The 14216-nt window shown below is 51.5% G+C and overlaps 1 protein-coding gene across 4 annotated transcripts in view; it reads left to right on the top strand.

Moving 5' to 3' along the window:
* SLC44A2 (solute carrier family 44 member 2 (CTL2 blood group)) overlaps window positions 1-14216 on the top strand; it is a 42395-nt gene that overhangs the window by 24436 nt on the left and 3743 nt on the right. For all 4 annotated transcript variants that reach the window (XM_027765541.1, XM_006161534.3, XM_014592860.2 and 1 more), the window contains exons 5-20: window positions 872-956; window positions 1069-1179; window positions 1506-1566; window positions 1659-1782; window positions 1895-1978; window positions 2064-2176; window positions 4946-5077; window positions 5146-5245; window positions 5331-5423; window positions 7148-7232; window positions 7692-7954; window positions 8026-8120; window positions 8950-9053; window positions 9137-9210; window positions 9290-9360; window positions 10241-10329. In XM_027765541.1, coding sequence (XP_027621342.1) covers window positions 872-956; window positions 1069-1179; window positions 1506-1566; window positions 1659-1782; window positions 1895-1978; window positions 2064-2176; window positions 4946-5077; window positions 5146-5245; window positions 5331-5423; window positions 7148-7232; window positions 7692-7954; window positions 8026-8120; window positions 8950-9053; window positions 9137-9210; window positions 9290-9360; window positions 10241-10329 — 1684 coding nt within the window. The remainder of the gene's footprint in view (window positions 1-871; window positions 957-1068; window positions 1180-1505; window positions 1567-1658; window positions 1783-1894; window positions 1979-2063; window positions 2177-4945; window positions 5078-5145; window positions 5246-5330; window positions 5424-7147; window positions 7233-7691; window positions 7955-8025; window positions 8121-8949; window positions 9054-9136; window positions 9211-9289; window positions 9361-10240; window positions 10330-14216) is intronic.

Below are 14216 nucleotides of genomic sequence, written 5' to 3'. Positions count from 1 at the left end.
AATGGAGGAGAAGGGATTGCAGCATGGCCATCCCCCCTGGGGGGTGATTTCTCGCTTTCTGTCTCTCTGTCTCTCTCTGTCTTTCTGGCGAGCACATGCGCCCTATAGCAAAAACCTCTTAAAAAAATTTAAAAAGTGGGTTAGAGGGTGCATGCACTCATGGGAAGTGAAAAATCACCTCCCGGGGGAATGGCCACATCGGAATCTCCTCCATCCTCCTCTCAGGATTCTGGGCATGGATGCACACGTGCCCAGCATGTTTTTCAAGCTACCAGGTTTAAGACTCGAACTATGCATACTTGGCCGTATGATCTAGCCCCTTAAGCACCATGTTAGCGGCTGGCCTCATTTTCTTTTCTTTTTAAATATTTATTTATTTTCTGGGGGCTGGCAGGTGGTGTGGTGGTTAAGGACACTGGACTCCCCCATAGCCAACTGTGGTTTGAGTCCTGGACCTGGTGGCTTGCTTTCTCATTTTCTCTCTCTCTCTCTCTTTCTCTCTGCTCAAAGTTAAATTTAAAAAATATTTTTCGTATGATTATTATTTTATGTTTTGCTATAGGGAATGTGTGCTCATTAGAGAGAGTGAGAGAAAGAAAGTGAGAAAGCAAGCCACCAGGACCGGGACTTGAACCGTACTCAGCCATGTGGGAGTCCAGCGCCTTAACTACCATGCCACCTGCCAGCCCCCCCAGTTGTTCATAATACCCACCTTCTTTCTGAAGATTTCTCCTTCAGAGCTTAGATCGGTGCCTGGCACGGTGGGGTTGCTGCTGCCTTTATTATTATTACTGTTGTTGTTTTGGGACGCGGTTTCATACGGGGTGATCGAGACGTCTTGACCATCTCCACCTCCCATCTCCGACCTCAGCAACAAGCCCTTCCTGTTCTATTTCAACATCGTGAAGTGTGCCAGCCCCCTGGTCCTTCTGGAGTTCCAGTGTCCCACCCCCCAGGTACCTTGTCCACCCATCCCTCCTCTCCATCCCCTGAACATGGGCCGGGACCCCTGCCCCGGGCGGGGACTGTCCCTGTCCATTCCTGCACCTCCCACCCGTGCCCACCCAGATCTGCGTGGAGAAGTGCCCCGACCGCTACCTCACCTTCCTGAATGCCCGCACCTCCCGGGACTTCGAGTACTACAAGCAGTTCTGCGTGCCCGGCTTCCAGAACAACAAGGTGAGCAGAGGCTGCCCATGAGGGCAGGGGGAGGTGCTGGCCTCGGGCAGTCACCTCCCGATGTCCCTCTCTTCTTTTTTTTTGGAGAGAAAGATTTTTGTTATGCGCTTGCTAGAGAGACAGAGAGACAGAAATCACCCCCCAGGGGGGATGGCCACACCGCAATCCCTTCTCCTCCATTCTTTTCTCGGGATCTTGGGCATGCATGCACACGCGCCTGGCATGAGTTCCAAGCTGCCAGATCTGGGACTCGAACCGTGGTCAACTACGTGGGAATCCGGTGACATAACCACTATGCCATCTGTTGGTCCCGCCTCTCTTTCTAGGGCGTGGCTGAGGTGCTTCGAGATGACGACTGCCCAGCTGTCCTCACGCCCAGCAAACCCTGTGAGTCTGGGCTCCTGCCAGGCCCAGGTGGTACCCGGGGAGGGTCCTTCGCAGGCGCGTCCTGAGCCGTCCTCGTCCCCTGCCCCACACAGTGGCACGGCGCTGCTTCCCAGCCATCCACGCCCACAAGGGCGTCCTCATGGTGGGCAACGAGACGACCTACGAGGACGGGCACGGCGCTCGGAAAAACGTCACGGAGCTGGTGGAGGGTGCCAAGTGAGGACGACCCCTCAGCCACGCCCGCTCACACCTTCCGGGAGGGGGCATCGCTTGGGGCTGGTCCGACACGGGAGGAGCTCCGGCCTGACTCTCGTCTCCCTTCCTCCAGGAAGGCCAACGGGGTCCTGGAGGCCCGGCAGCTGGCCATGCGGATATTCGAAGACTACACTGTCTCCTGGTACTGGATTGTCATGTAGGTGGGGCGGGAAGGTGACATCCCTGGCCGCCATGTCTAAGACCGGCTAGGCACCGGCTCATGGCCCTGGTTGGTCCCGCAGAGGCCTGGTCATCGCCATGGTGATGAGCCTGCTGTTCATCGTCCTGCTCCGCTTCCTGGCTGGCATTATGGTCTGGGTCATGATCGTCCTGGTGATTCTGGTGCTGGGCTACGGTGAGTCTCTGGGCTTCGCGGTCACCTTCTCGTCCCAGGGTCTGCGAAGTGTCCAGGCCCTTCGCTTGGCAATGACCCTGGAGAATTTCATCCTGGGCCATCAGGCGTGCTCCATTGTGTGCGTGTGCTCGCGGGAGAGAGAGAGAAAGAGAAAGTGAGGGGTTGGCAGGTGGCGTGGTGGTTAAGGGCACTAGACTCCCATGGGGCCGACCATGGTTTGAGTTCCAGACCCGGTGGCTTGTTTTCTCACTTTCCATTTTTCTCTCTCTGTCCCTCTCTGGTCAAATTAAAATAAATAAATTAAATAAAGTTAAATTTTTTTTGGAGAGATTTTCACTGTAGGGCGCGTGCGCTCGCCAGACAGACAGAGAGAGACATAGAGACAGAAAGCGAGAAATCACCCCCCAGGGGGGATGGTCACGCCGCAATCCCTTCTCCTCCATTCTCCTCTCGGGATCTTGGGCACGCACGCACACGCGCCCGGCGTGAGTTTTAAGCCACCGGGTCTGGGACACGAACCGCAGTCGACTATGTGGGAGTCCAGTGACATAGCCATTACACTAACTGCTGGTTCCCAAGTTAAAATAATTCTTTAAAAAAGTAGTAATCATGGGGCCGGCAGGTGATGTGGTGGTTAAGAGTGCTGAATTCCCATGTGGCCAACCGCGGTTCGAGTCCCGGACCTGGAGGCTTGCTTTCTCGCTTTCCCTTTCTCTCTCTCTCTGTCTCTCTCTGGTCAAAATTTAAAAATGATAATAACAACAAATGGAAATAAATAAATAAATATTTAAAAAAAAATCATAAATAAATTTGGGGCTGGCAGGTGGCGTGGTGTTGAAGCGCTGGACTCCCACATGGCCGACCACGGTTCGAGTCCCAAACCTGGAGGTTTACTTTCTCACTCTTCCTTTCTGTCTCTCTCTGGTCAAAACCAGAAGAGTAGGGAACCAGCAGTTAGCGTAATGGCTGTGTCGCTGGACTCCCATGTAAAGTCAACCGCGGTTCGTGTCCCAGACCCAGTGGCTTAAAACTCACGCCGGGCGCGTGTGCGTGCCTGCCCAAGATCCCGAGAGGAGAATGGAAGAGAAGGGATTGCGGCGTGACCATCCCCCCTGGGGGGTGATTTCTCGCTTTCTGTCTCTATGTCTCTCTCTGTCTGGCGAGCGCACGTGCCCTACAGTGAAAATCTCTCAAAAAAAAAACAAAAAAAACCCCAGAAGAGTAATGATAATAAATAAAACATTTCAAATAAATAAATAATTCAAAAACAAATAGAATGTACAGTCCGGTGGGCTCTCCGGGGTTGCAAATCTTGACTCCGGCAGTTTCCAGCTCTGTGACCTTGGGCAATGACTCATCTCCCTGTGCCTTAATTTCTTCCTCTATAAAATGGGAATAATTAGTGTTTGCTCGTTGGGTGGCTTAATGGCAAGCAGATGTGAGAGGCTAAAACCAGGGGAGGGACCTGTTGAGCCTGGACTGGGAAGACTGACGCCCTGCCTACACACCTCTGCTTTATGTTACGGTTGTCCATTTCAAATTTCCTTTGTGTTTTAATCCCTTAAAAATATTTTTCTTTGGGGCTGGTAGGTGGCATCGTGGTTAAGGGCGCTGGACTCCCACGTGGCCCACCATAGTTCAAACTGGCAGCTTGCTTTCTCACTCCCCCTCCCCGCTTGCTCTGTCTCCCTATGGTCAAATTAAAATAAATAAATAAAGTGTTTTTCCCCCCTTTTTTTGCAGGGGGGAGGTTTTTGCTATAGGGCATGTGTGCTTGCCAGAAAGACAGAGAGAGACAGAGACAGAAAGAAATCACCCCCCAGGGGGGATGGCCACGCCACAATCCCTTCTCCTCCATTCTCCTCTCGGGATCTTGGGCACGCACGCACACGTGCCCGACGTGAGTTTAAGCCACTGGGTCTGGGACTCAAACCACGGTCGACTACATGGGAGTCCAGTGACATAGCCATTACGCTAACTGCTGGTCCCAAAACAAATTCTTTTTTGAACAACAAAAGATTTCTTTTGAGGATTTGTACCGTAGGGTATGTGTAGCTCGCCTGAGAGAGACAGGAGACAGAGAGAGGGAAAGTGAGGAATCACCCTGCAGGAGGGATGGCCACGCCAACATCCCCTCATTGTGTTCCTGGATCTGGCAACTTGAAACTCACGGCCACCCAAAAATCCCACGAGGATATTGGAGAAGGGATCCAGGCATGGCCGTCTGCCCTAGGGGATACTTTTCTTTCTCTCGGTCTCTTGCAAGCACACGTGCTCTATAGCAAAAAAAAAAAACAAACAACAAAAAACAAAAAACAAGGACCTGAGGTAGCAGGTGGCATGATGGAGGTTAAGGCAGTGGATCTCACATAGCTGCTTCACAGTTCTAATCCCAGACCTGGTTTCTTGAGAATCACACCAGCAGGCGGTGTTCTGGTTAACGCACTGGAATTTCCACATGGCTGACTGTGGTTCGAGTCCCGGACCTGGCGTCTTGCTTTCTCACTCTATCTCTCTGTCTCTCTCTGGCCAAACTCAGGTGGAACAATAATAATACTTATTATTAAGTAATTAATTCATAATTACCCAAAAAAATCACACCGGGCACATGCGCATGCATGCCCAAAATCCCAGGAGGAGTTGGAGGAGGACTGTCCTGTGGCCATCTCTGGCGAGTGCACCTATCCCTGTTGTACCTGTCTTGCAAGGACTGGGGACTGGCCGGTGGGCTGAGGTCAGGCTCAGCGCCCTGGTTCCTCCCTCCCCCAGGGATATTTCACTGCTACATGGAGTACGCCCGGCTGCGAGGGGAGGCCGGCTCTGACGTCTCCCTGGTGGACCTCGGCTTCCAGACCGACTTCCGGGTGTACCTGCATTTGCGCCAGACCTGGATGGCCTTCAGTGAGTCCCCCGTCCCCCACCCCCGCGAGGCCTTGGAGGGCTGCCGGCTCACCCTGTTTCCTTCTCAGTGATCATCCTGAGCATCCTCGAGGTTGTCATCATCCTGCTGCTCATCTTCCTCCGGAAGAGAATCCTCATCGCCATTGCCCTCATCAAAGAGGCCAGCAGGTGCGCGCAGGGCACCGGGGGCGGGGCGCGGCGTGGCGGCCAGCTGTCCGGGCTGTGATCTTTGCGTCTGTCCCTTTCTCCCCAGGGCCGTAGGATATGTCATGTGCTCCATGTTGTACCCGCTGGTCACCTTCTTCCTCCTGTGCTTATGCATCGCCTACTGGGCCAGCACCGCTGTGTATCCACCTCCAGACCCCAGCTTCCCACTTCCGCCCCGGGACGGGTTTTAGGCCAGACTAGCCCGGAAGCCACCTGCAGCTTGGGGGCAGGGCTGGAACCTGATGGGGACTGGGTCCTTTCCTACAAGCCCCTGGGATGCCTTGGGTTCCTTCTTCATTGTTTTTGTAAATATTTTTTAATTTTTATTTTATTTATCTAGTGATTCATTTTTATCAAAGCTTTTACTTTAAAAAATTATTATATTTATTTGTTATCATTATTATTTTTTGCAATTTGATCAGAGAGAGACAGAGAGAGATTGGGAAAGCACACGCCAAGTCCGGGATTCGAACTATGGTTGGCCGTGTGGGAGTCTAGCACCTTTTACTACCACCCTACCTGCTGGCATCTCAAATGTTTTTTATTTTTATTTATTTTTGTATTTAAGGAATCATTTTATTTAACTTTATTTATTTTAATTTGACCAGAGAGGGACAGAACAAGAGAGCAAGAGAGAGAGAGCGAGAAAGCAAGCTACCAGGTCCGGGACTAGAACTGTGGTCGGCCATGTGGGAGTCCTGTGCCTTTAACCACCATGCCACCTGCCAGCCCCAGTCCTTAATGTTTTTTAAATTATTTTTTAGTTTAGTTTTCTTTTTTCTTTATTTGCAATAGAGCGTGTGTGCTCGCCAGAGAGCTAGAGAGAGTCGAAAAGTGAGAAATCACCCCCCAGAGGGGGATGGCCATGCCACAACTCCTATTCTTCCGGTCTCTCAGAATTTGGGGTACACACACACGCCTCGGATGAGTCTCTTGCTGTCAGATCAGGATTCGAACCATGCAGCCAGCCCTGTGGGATCCAGCACCTTAACCTCCATGCCATCTTAATTTTTTTCCTCCATACCATCTATTGGCCTTTGGATTCTTTTTTTTTAATTAATTAATTAATTAATTAATTTACTTTGGAGAGATTTTTGCTATAGGGTGCATGTGCTGGCAGGAGAGACAGAAAACAAGAAGTCACCTCCCCCTGCAGGAGGGATGGCCATGCTGCAATCCCTTCTCTTCTGTTCTCCTCTCGGGGTTTTGGGCACACATGTACGCGTGCACTGCATGTTTTAAACCATCAAGTCTAGGACTTGAACTGTGCTGGGCCACGTGGAATCCAGTGGCTCAGCCGCTTATGCTACCTGCCGGTCCTTAATTTTAATTTTTTTCAGTTGCCAGAAAGACAGAGAGGGAAAGTAAGAAAGCAGCCCTTGACCCCCTGTTGAGGTGTCTCACACTGCGATCCCTTCTCCATTTCTCGCTCCTTTGGAATGTTGGGTTTGCATGTACATATGCCCTCTTTTTTTTTTTTTTTTTTTTTGGAGAGGATTTTTGCTATAGGGCACGTGCGCTTGCCAGACAGAGAGAGACAGAGAGACAGAAAGCAAGAAATCACCCCCCAGGGGGTATGGCCACGCCACAATCCCTTCTCCATTCTCCTCCTGGGATCTTGGGCACGCATGCACACGCGCCTGGCATGAGTTTAAGCCACATGGTCCGAGACTTGAACTGCGGTCGACTATGTGGGAGTCTAGCGACATAGCCATTATGCTAACTACTGGTCCCATGCCCTCTGTGTGTCTCAAGCCACTGTGTCCGGGATTCGAACAATCTAATCGTCCATGTGGGATCCAGCTGCCTTAACCACCAAGCCAGGAACTGGCTCAAACCTCAGGTTCCTTAACGAACCATCAGCTTCCTGTCCACCTCCAATGAAGCCGTCTATAAGATCTTTGATGACGTCACCTGCCCGCTTACTGGCAAAACCTGCAACCCCGAGGTGGGCGTTCCTGGGGTGGGGAGGGCAGGTGTTGCCCCAGCAGCGCCAGGCAATTTGAAGCCTGTCATCCCACTGGGAGATCCTTGAGGAAACATTTAGCACCTGCTGTATGCCTGTGCTGGGTATTGTGGGGGGCGGGGGCGAGGCCCCATTACTGGATCTGGCAACTTCCAAGGGCAAGCTGGCTTCCTCTCTCCAATGATCCTGTCCACCACCCTAAATTTTGAAGCATGCATTCTTTCCCCTTTGACCTTATTTCCTGCACCCACTTCGTTTTCATAACCCTCATCATAGCCAGTTTATGCTTCTATGCTTTCACAAGTCTCTACCCTGAATTCCCGTTTCTTTTACTTAACTCTGATCCCAGGGCTCCTTGTCTGTAGTCTGACCTCCGACCTGATACCCAGGGCCCACGCGGAACTCCTCGCCCTGTATGTTGACTCTTTGTCCTTCCCACAGACCTTCCCCTCGGCCAATGAATCTCGCCTGTGCCCCAATGCCCGCTGCCAGTTCGCTTTCTACGGAGGGGAGTCGGGCTACCACCGGGCACTGCTGGGCCTGCAGATCTTCAACGCCTTCATGTTCTTTTGGCTGGCCAACTTCGTGCTCGCCCTGGGCCAGGTCACGCTGGCGGGGGCCTTCGCCTCCTACTACTGGGCTCTGCAAAAGCCAGACGACCTTCCCGCCTTCCCGCTCTTCTCTGCCTTCAGTCGGGCGCTCAGGTTGGGCTGGGGTTAGAGGTGGGATGGGGTGGAGGCCTGGCCAGGCCACTGACCACCCCGTCTGCCCGCAGGTATCACACGGGCTCCCTGGCCTTCGGCGCCCTCATTTTAGCCATTGTGCAGATCATACGAGTGATGCTGGAGTACCTGGATCAGCGCCTGAAAGGTGCGCTTCATCTGCTTATGGTATTGGTTGCTTCGGGGAGGGCGGGGCTAGGGGGCAGACTGTAATTGGTTCTAACCTGGGGTTGGGCGGAGTCAGGCTGGTATGACAATGATTGGTTACTGCCTATGTATGAAACTGAGGGGCTTGTGTGATTGGTCCATATGATAGAGAAGCAGCTGAGAGAGCCCACTGGGTAGAAGGATTACCCAGAAGGGGCGGGACCAAGAGGCCTGACTTACCATTGGTTTCCGCTAGACGGCTTCTGCCGGGATTTTTTCTCAAGAGAGCAGAACTAAGATTGGTTTCTTCACGAGGAGAGGTGCTGTGGCTTCGGATTCGTTGTACTTTGGGATGGGGCCAAGAGGGTGAAAAGGAGCGACTTCAGCGTGGTAGGCGGAGCCAGTTCAGCAGTGTGGGTTCTGATTGGTTCCTTTCACAGAGGTGGAGCTGAAAAGCAGCTGCCGATTGGCTCCTCTGTGAGGGTTGGGGCTGGATGTCCCGGATCGCGTTTATTCTCCCTGCCTCTTGGATGGTGCGTTCTATGAGTGCATGGGAGTGGAAGTGGGGGTGTCTGCCAGGCCACACTGATCCCCACTCCACCAGTGTATATCTTTTTTAAAAATATATTTATGTATTTATTTATTTAGAATTGTTCTGTTTATGATTTTTAATTTGACCAGACAGACAGAGAGATTGAGAAAGGGAAAGTGAGAAAGCAAGTCACCAAGTCTGGGTCTTGAACCACGATCGGTGGTGAGGGTATCCACGCTTTTATTCACCACGCCACCTGCCCGCTCCTCCACCGGTGTATCTCATCCTTCTCTTCTAGCTGCAGAGAATAAGTTTGCCAAGTTTCTCATGACCTGTCTCAAATGCTGTTTCTGGTGCCTGGAAAAGTTCATCAAATTCCTCAACAGAAATGCCTACATCATGGTGCGTGGGCCGGGCTCCTGGTGGGCGGGAGAATTCCCCTCCCTCTGCCGTGGGCCTGACCCCGTCCTCCCTCTCGCCTACAGATTGCCATCTATGGCACCAACTTCTGCACCTCGGCCAGAAATGCCTTCTTCCTGCTCATGAGAAACATCATCAGGTCAGGGATGACGCCCTCCACTTGTCACCTCCCTTCTCCCCGGCCCCCGTTTACACCTACTTCTCCTTGTCCCCTGCAGAGTGGCTGTCCTGGACAAAGTCACCGACTTCCTCTTCCTGTTGGGCAAACTTCTGATCGTGGGTAGTGTGGGTGAGTGTGGTGTACCCAGTCTGTTGCGACGTGTGAGCGTGTTGGGAATGACCTCTGTCATGTTGCTGTCTTTTCTTCTTCTTTTTTCTTTTGGAGATTTTTGCTATATAGTGTGTGTGCTCGCCAGAGAGATAGAGACAGAAAGCGAGATGTCACCCACCAGGCGTGATGGCCACACTGCAATCCCTTCTCCTCCACTCTCCTTGTGGGCATGTGCATATATGTACCTGGTGTATGTTTCAAACCACCAGGTCTGGGACTCAAACTGCCGTCAGCCACGTGGGAGTCCGGCACCTTTACCACCATGCCACCTGCTGGTCCCCCATGTTGCTTTCTGTTGTAGTGTCACCTTCCTGCAGGGAGGTAGTTTCTTTACAAAGAACTCTTTTTTAACTTGGAGCCAGCGTTTGGCGTAATTTCTATGTCGCTGGACTCCTATGTAGTCAACTGCAGTTCAAGTCCTGGACCTGGTGGCTTAAACTCATGCTGGGCGTGTGTGCATGCGTGCCTAAGATCCTGAGAGGAAAGGGATTGCGACGTGGCCATCCACCCTTGGGGGGGGTGATTTCTCACTTTCTGTGTCTCTGTCTCTCTGGCGCGGGCATGCACCCTATAGCAAAAAACCTCTCCCCCCAAAAAGAAAGAATTATTTTATTTAACTTTAATTAATTAACTAATCAATTAATTAAAATTTGACTAGAAGGGGACAGAGTAAGAGGGAAGGGGGATGAGAGAGAGGAAAAGTGACAAAGGAAGCCACCAGGTCCGGGACTCGAACCTCTGTCGGGTATGTGGATGTCCAGCTCCCATAACCCCCATGCCACTTGCTGGCCCACAGAGAAGTCCTAACCAACTGTTTTCTCTCCTCCTCCCCCTCCAGGGATCCTGGCTTTCTTCTTCTTCACGCACCGGATTAGAATTGTGCAGGACACGGCCCCTCCGCTCAACTATTACTGGGTCCCTATACTGGTAGGGACCTGTGGGGACAACTGGGGGTCAGGAGGTGGAGGGCTGGGACTTGCTTGGCCTCCTCAGGGCTGTGGGTGGAGGTCTGAGGTGAGAACCTGATTATTCAGTCCACAGACTTATTCTAGAACATTCTAATTAGTATATTTAAGAAAAAAATTTCCAGAAGGCATGCAAGGTTGCTGGAAATAAAAGAGCATAAGGAGGCTGGTAGGTGGTGTGGCTGTGAAGGGCGCCAGCTGTCCACATGGCTGACTGTGGTTCAAATCCCGGACCTGGCAGCTTGCTTTCTCACTTTCCCTCTCTCTCCCTCACCAAATTAAAAATAAATAAATAAATAAAGTTGAATAAAATAATTCTTTAAAAAAAAAAAGCGAGAGAGAGAGTAAGAAAGTACCCCCTCCTCCATGAGGGCTGGTTGCCCCATACTCCCCCTCCATCTCATCCTCCTTTCAGGACACTTGTACATACACCTGGTATTCTTCTCAGCTGCTGGGTCTGGGACTCACCCACATACTCAGGCACGTGGGATCCAGCCACCCCTACCACTATACCATGGGCTGGCCACAAAGCTTTATTTTCTTTTATGATTAATTTATTATCATTATTTAATTTGCTATAGGTCACAGGGACTCACCAGAGAGAGATAAAGAGAGATAGAAAGTGAGAAAACAAGCCACCAGGTCGGGGACTCAAACTGCAGTGGGCCATGTGGGAGTCTAGGCCCTTAACCATCACACCACCTACTGGCCAAAGTTTCTTTCTTTTATGAGCAAGAGATACAAAGAGACAGGCACCCCCAGCAAGGTCTTGGTGCTACAGTGTATCCCCCTCAGCTTCATGTAGCCCCAGATGTGGGGCAGTGCTTGCCCGGTGTCCTCAGGGAGGTCTCCGGACTTGAACCTGGAACCTTCCCACGTGGGTCAGCGTTTCAGAGCGTCATGTTTTACTGTTGCACCACTGTCTGCTCACCCCGCCCCAAGCCTTTATTGAGCACCTGTGTGTGCCACATACCGAGGTCAGAGGTTGCTTTCCTCTAGGGATAAGTAGATTGTTCGGTATAGTAATGGGCCCAGCTTCGGTGGCACACGCTGCTAAGTCACACCCACTCTGCCTGCTGAGGAGTCATGAGAAGCCCAGGTTCAATTCCCGCCGCAACCCAAAGGCCAGGCTTGGTGACACACACCTGTAATTGGTACCGGCTGGCAGTCTGAGGATGATTGCAACATAGTGACACCCTGCCTTGAAAAAATATACAAAATGTCCAAAAATAAATAAAAGAACTAAAAAATAACAAAAACATATATAAAATGAAAGAAAAAGAGGACTGGCCCTGTAGCCTACTGGTTAAGGGAAGCCGAACCCCACAGTTTAACCCTGAGTACAGTTCAAGTCCTGGTTCCAGTAACTTAAAAAGCACACTCGTGGGAACCAGCAGATGGGGTAATGGTTATGTTGTTGGCCTGCCACGTCGTTGACCATAGTTCAAATCCTTGACCCGGTGGCTTAAAACTCATGCTGGGTGCATGTGCATGCGTGCCCAAAATCCCAAGAGGAAAATGGAGGAAAAGGGATTGCAGCGTGGCCATCTCCTGTGGGGGGTGGTTTCTCCCTTTCTGTCTCTCTGTCTCTCTGTGTCTCTGATGAACGCATGCACCCTATAGCAAAATTCTCTCTAAAAACAAAAAACACACATTGTCATGGGGCCAGCCCGGTGCCGTCATGGTTAAGGCACTGGACTTCCATATGGCGTAGCACAGTTCAGGTCCCGAACCTGGCAGCTTGAAACTCACCTTGGGTGCATGTGCGTGCCTGCCCACAATCTCATGAGAAGATTGGAGGGAAGGGATTGCAGTGTGGCCGTACCCTCGTCGGGGGTGATTTCTTATTTCACCTCCCATTATCTCTGTCATCCACTGGCAAGCAGGTGTCCTATGGCCACTGCAGTGTGACCACTCCCCATTGGGAGGTGCTTCCCTTCCCTGTCTCTCCCTCTCTCTCTCTATCTCCCTCTCTCTGGCAAGTACGTGTGCCCTTGGGCAAAAACAAAAAAAGAAAAGAAAAGACAAGACAATGGGGAGTGTGTGATTGCTCAGTGGTGTTGCCGCTGGCCGTCTGCACAGTGCAGGAAGTTGTTAGGGCTTGTGGTGAAAGGTTTGGGCAAGGCTAGGGCCTGGGTGACTTCACCACCCAGATGGTGTTGAGTCTGAGATCTCAAGAGGTGGGCGTTCTCCGGGCAGAGGGAACAGGATGTATGGAGGCTGTGAGGTGGGACGTTCCAGGAACAGTGAGGTCAGTGTGGTTGTGGAGGGAATAAAAAACTAGAGGGGCCAGCAGGTGGCATAATGGCTATGTCGCTGGACTCCCATGTAGCCAACCATGGTTCGAGTCCCGGACCCGGTGGCTTAAAACTCACGCCGGGCGCATGTGTGTGCGTGTCCAAGATCCCGAGAGGAGAATGGAGGAGAAGGGATTGTGGCGTGCACGTCCCCCCTGGGGGATGATTTCTCGCTTTCTGTCTCTCTGTCTCTTTCTGTCTCACTGACAGCGCACACGCCCTATAGCAAATATCTTTAAAAAAATAATAAAAAGGAAGTAAAGTTGAGGTCAAAGAGGCGACAGGGGCGTGAGGGGTGAGTCTCCGTCCCAAGGCCAGGACGGTGTCTGAATACAGGGTTTGGAGCCCAGTAACCTAGATTTGTATCTTTTTGCTCGTTCAGGAGGAGTTACTTGGGTGAGTTATTTAATCTCTCCGAGGGCCCTCCCTTCACCAGGCAGCTAGCTTTGCCTTGGGAGTCTGCAAATTGCAGTGCAAACGAGCGGAGTTCAACAAGTTCATGGGAAAGAGGAATTAAAGTAAGAGTGTACTGGGACCCGCCCATGGCGACGTGGCTCAGGCGTTGGACTCCCACATGGCCAACTGTGGTTGGAGTCCTGGACCTGGCGACATGGAAGTCACGCTGCGTACACGTGGGTGTGTGCTCCAAACCCCAAAAGGAGACGGGATTGCAGTATGGCCATCCTCTCTGGGGGGTGATTTCTCACTTTCCCTCTCTGTCTCTCTCAGAGGAGCACACATATCCTGGTTAAGGGAAGCCCAACCCCACAGAGCTGAGTGCAGTTTAAGTCCTGCTTCCAGTAGCTTAAAAAGCACACGAGAGCAGATGGGGTAATGGTGATGTCGCTGGACTGACATGTAGTTGACCACGGTTCAAATCCCGGACCCGGCAGCTTAAAATGCACGCTGGGCGCTTGTGTGTTGCATGCCCAAAATCCCAAGAGGAGAATGGAGGAAAAGGGATTGTGGTGTGGCCATCCCCTTTAGGGGGTGATTTCTCCCTTTCTTTCTCTCTGTGTCTCTGATGAACACATCCACCCTATAGCAAAATTCTCTCTAAAAACAAAAAAACACACACATTGTAATATATAGCAAAAATCTCTAAGAAAAAATACCGTTTGGGGGACCCGCAGGTGGCGTGGTGACTAAGGCACTGGACTCCCACATGGCTGACTGCGGTTGAGTGCTGATCCTGGCAGCTTGCATTCTCACTTTCCCTCTCTGTTTCTGTCTCTGTGGTGTGGGCATGTGCTTTGTAGGAAATTTCTTTTTTTTTTTTTTCCAAAGAATTGTTTAATTTTGTCGTAATTATTTTTTAATTTGCTACAGGACACATGCACCCATCAGACAGAGACACAGAGAGAGAGAGTGAGAAAGCAAGTCACTGGGACCAGCAATTGGCGTAATGGCTATGTTGCTAGACTCCCATGTAGTCAACCGCAGTTCAAATCCTGGATCCGGTGGCTTAAACTCACTCCGGGCGCGTGTGTGTGCGTGCCCAAGATCCTGAGAGGAGAATGGAGGAGAAGGGATTGCGGTGTGGCCATCCCCC

Source organism: Tupaia chinensis, unplaced genomic scaffold (genome assembly GCF_000334495.1).
Source record: "Tupaia chinensis unplaced genomic scaffold, TupChi_1.0 Scaffold138665_1, whole genome shotgun sequence".
In the NCBI taxonomy this organism is placed as follows: domain Eukaryota; kingdom Metazoa; phylum Chordata; class Mammalia; order Scandentia; family Tupaiidae; genus Tupaia; species Tupaia belangeri.
Note: the sequence above shows the minus strand (reverse complement) of the source record. Positions and strands in the feature narration are given on the sequence as shown.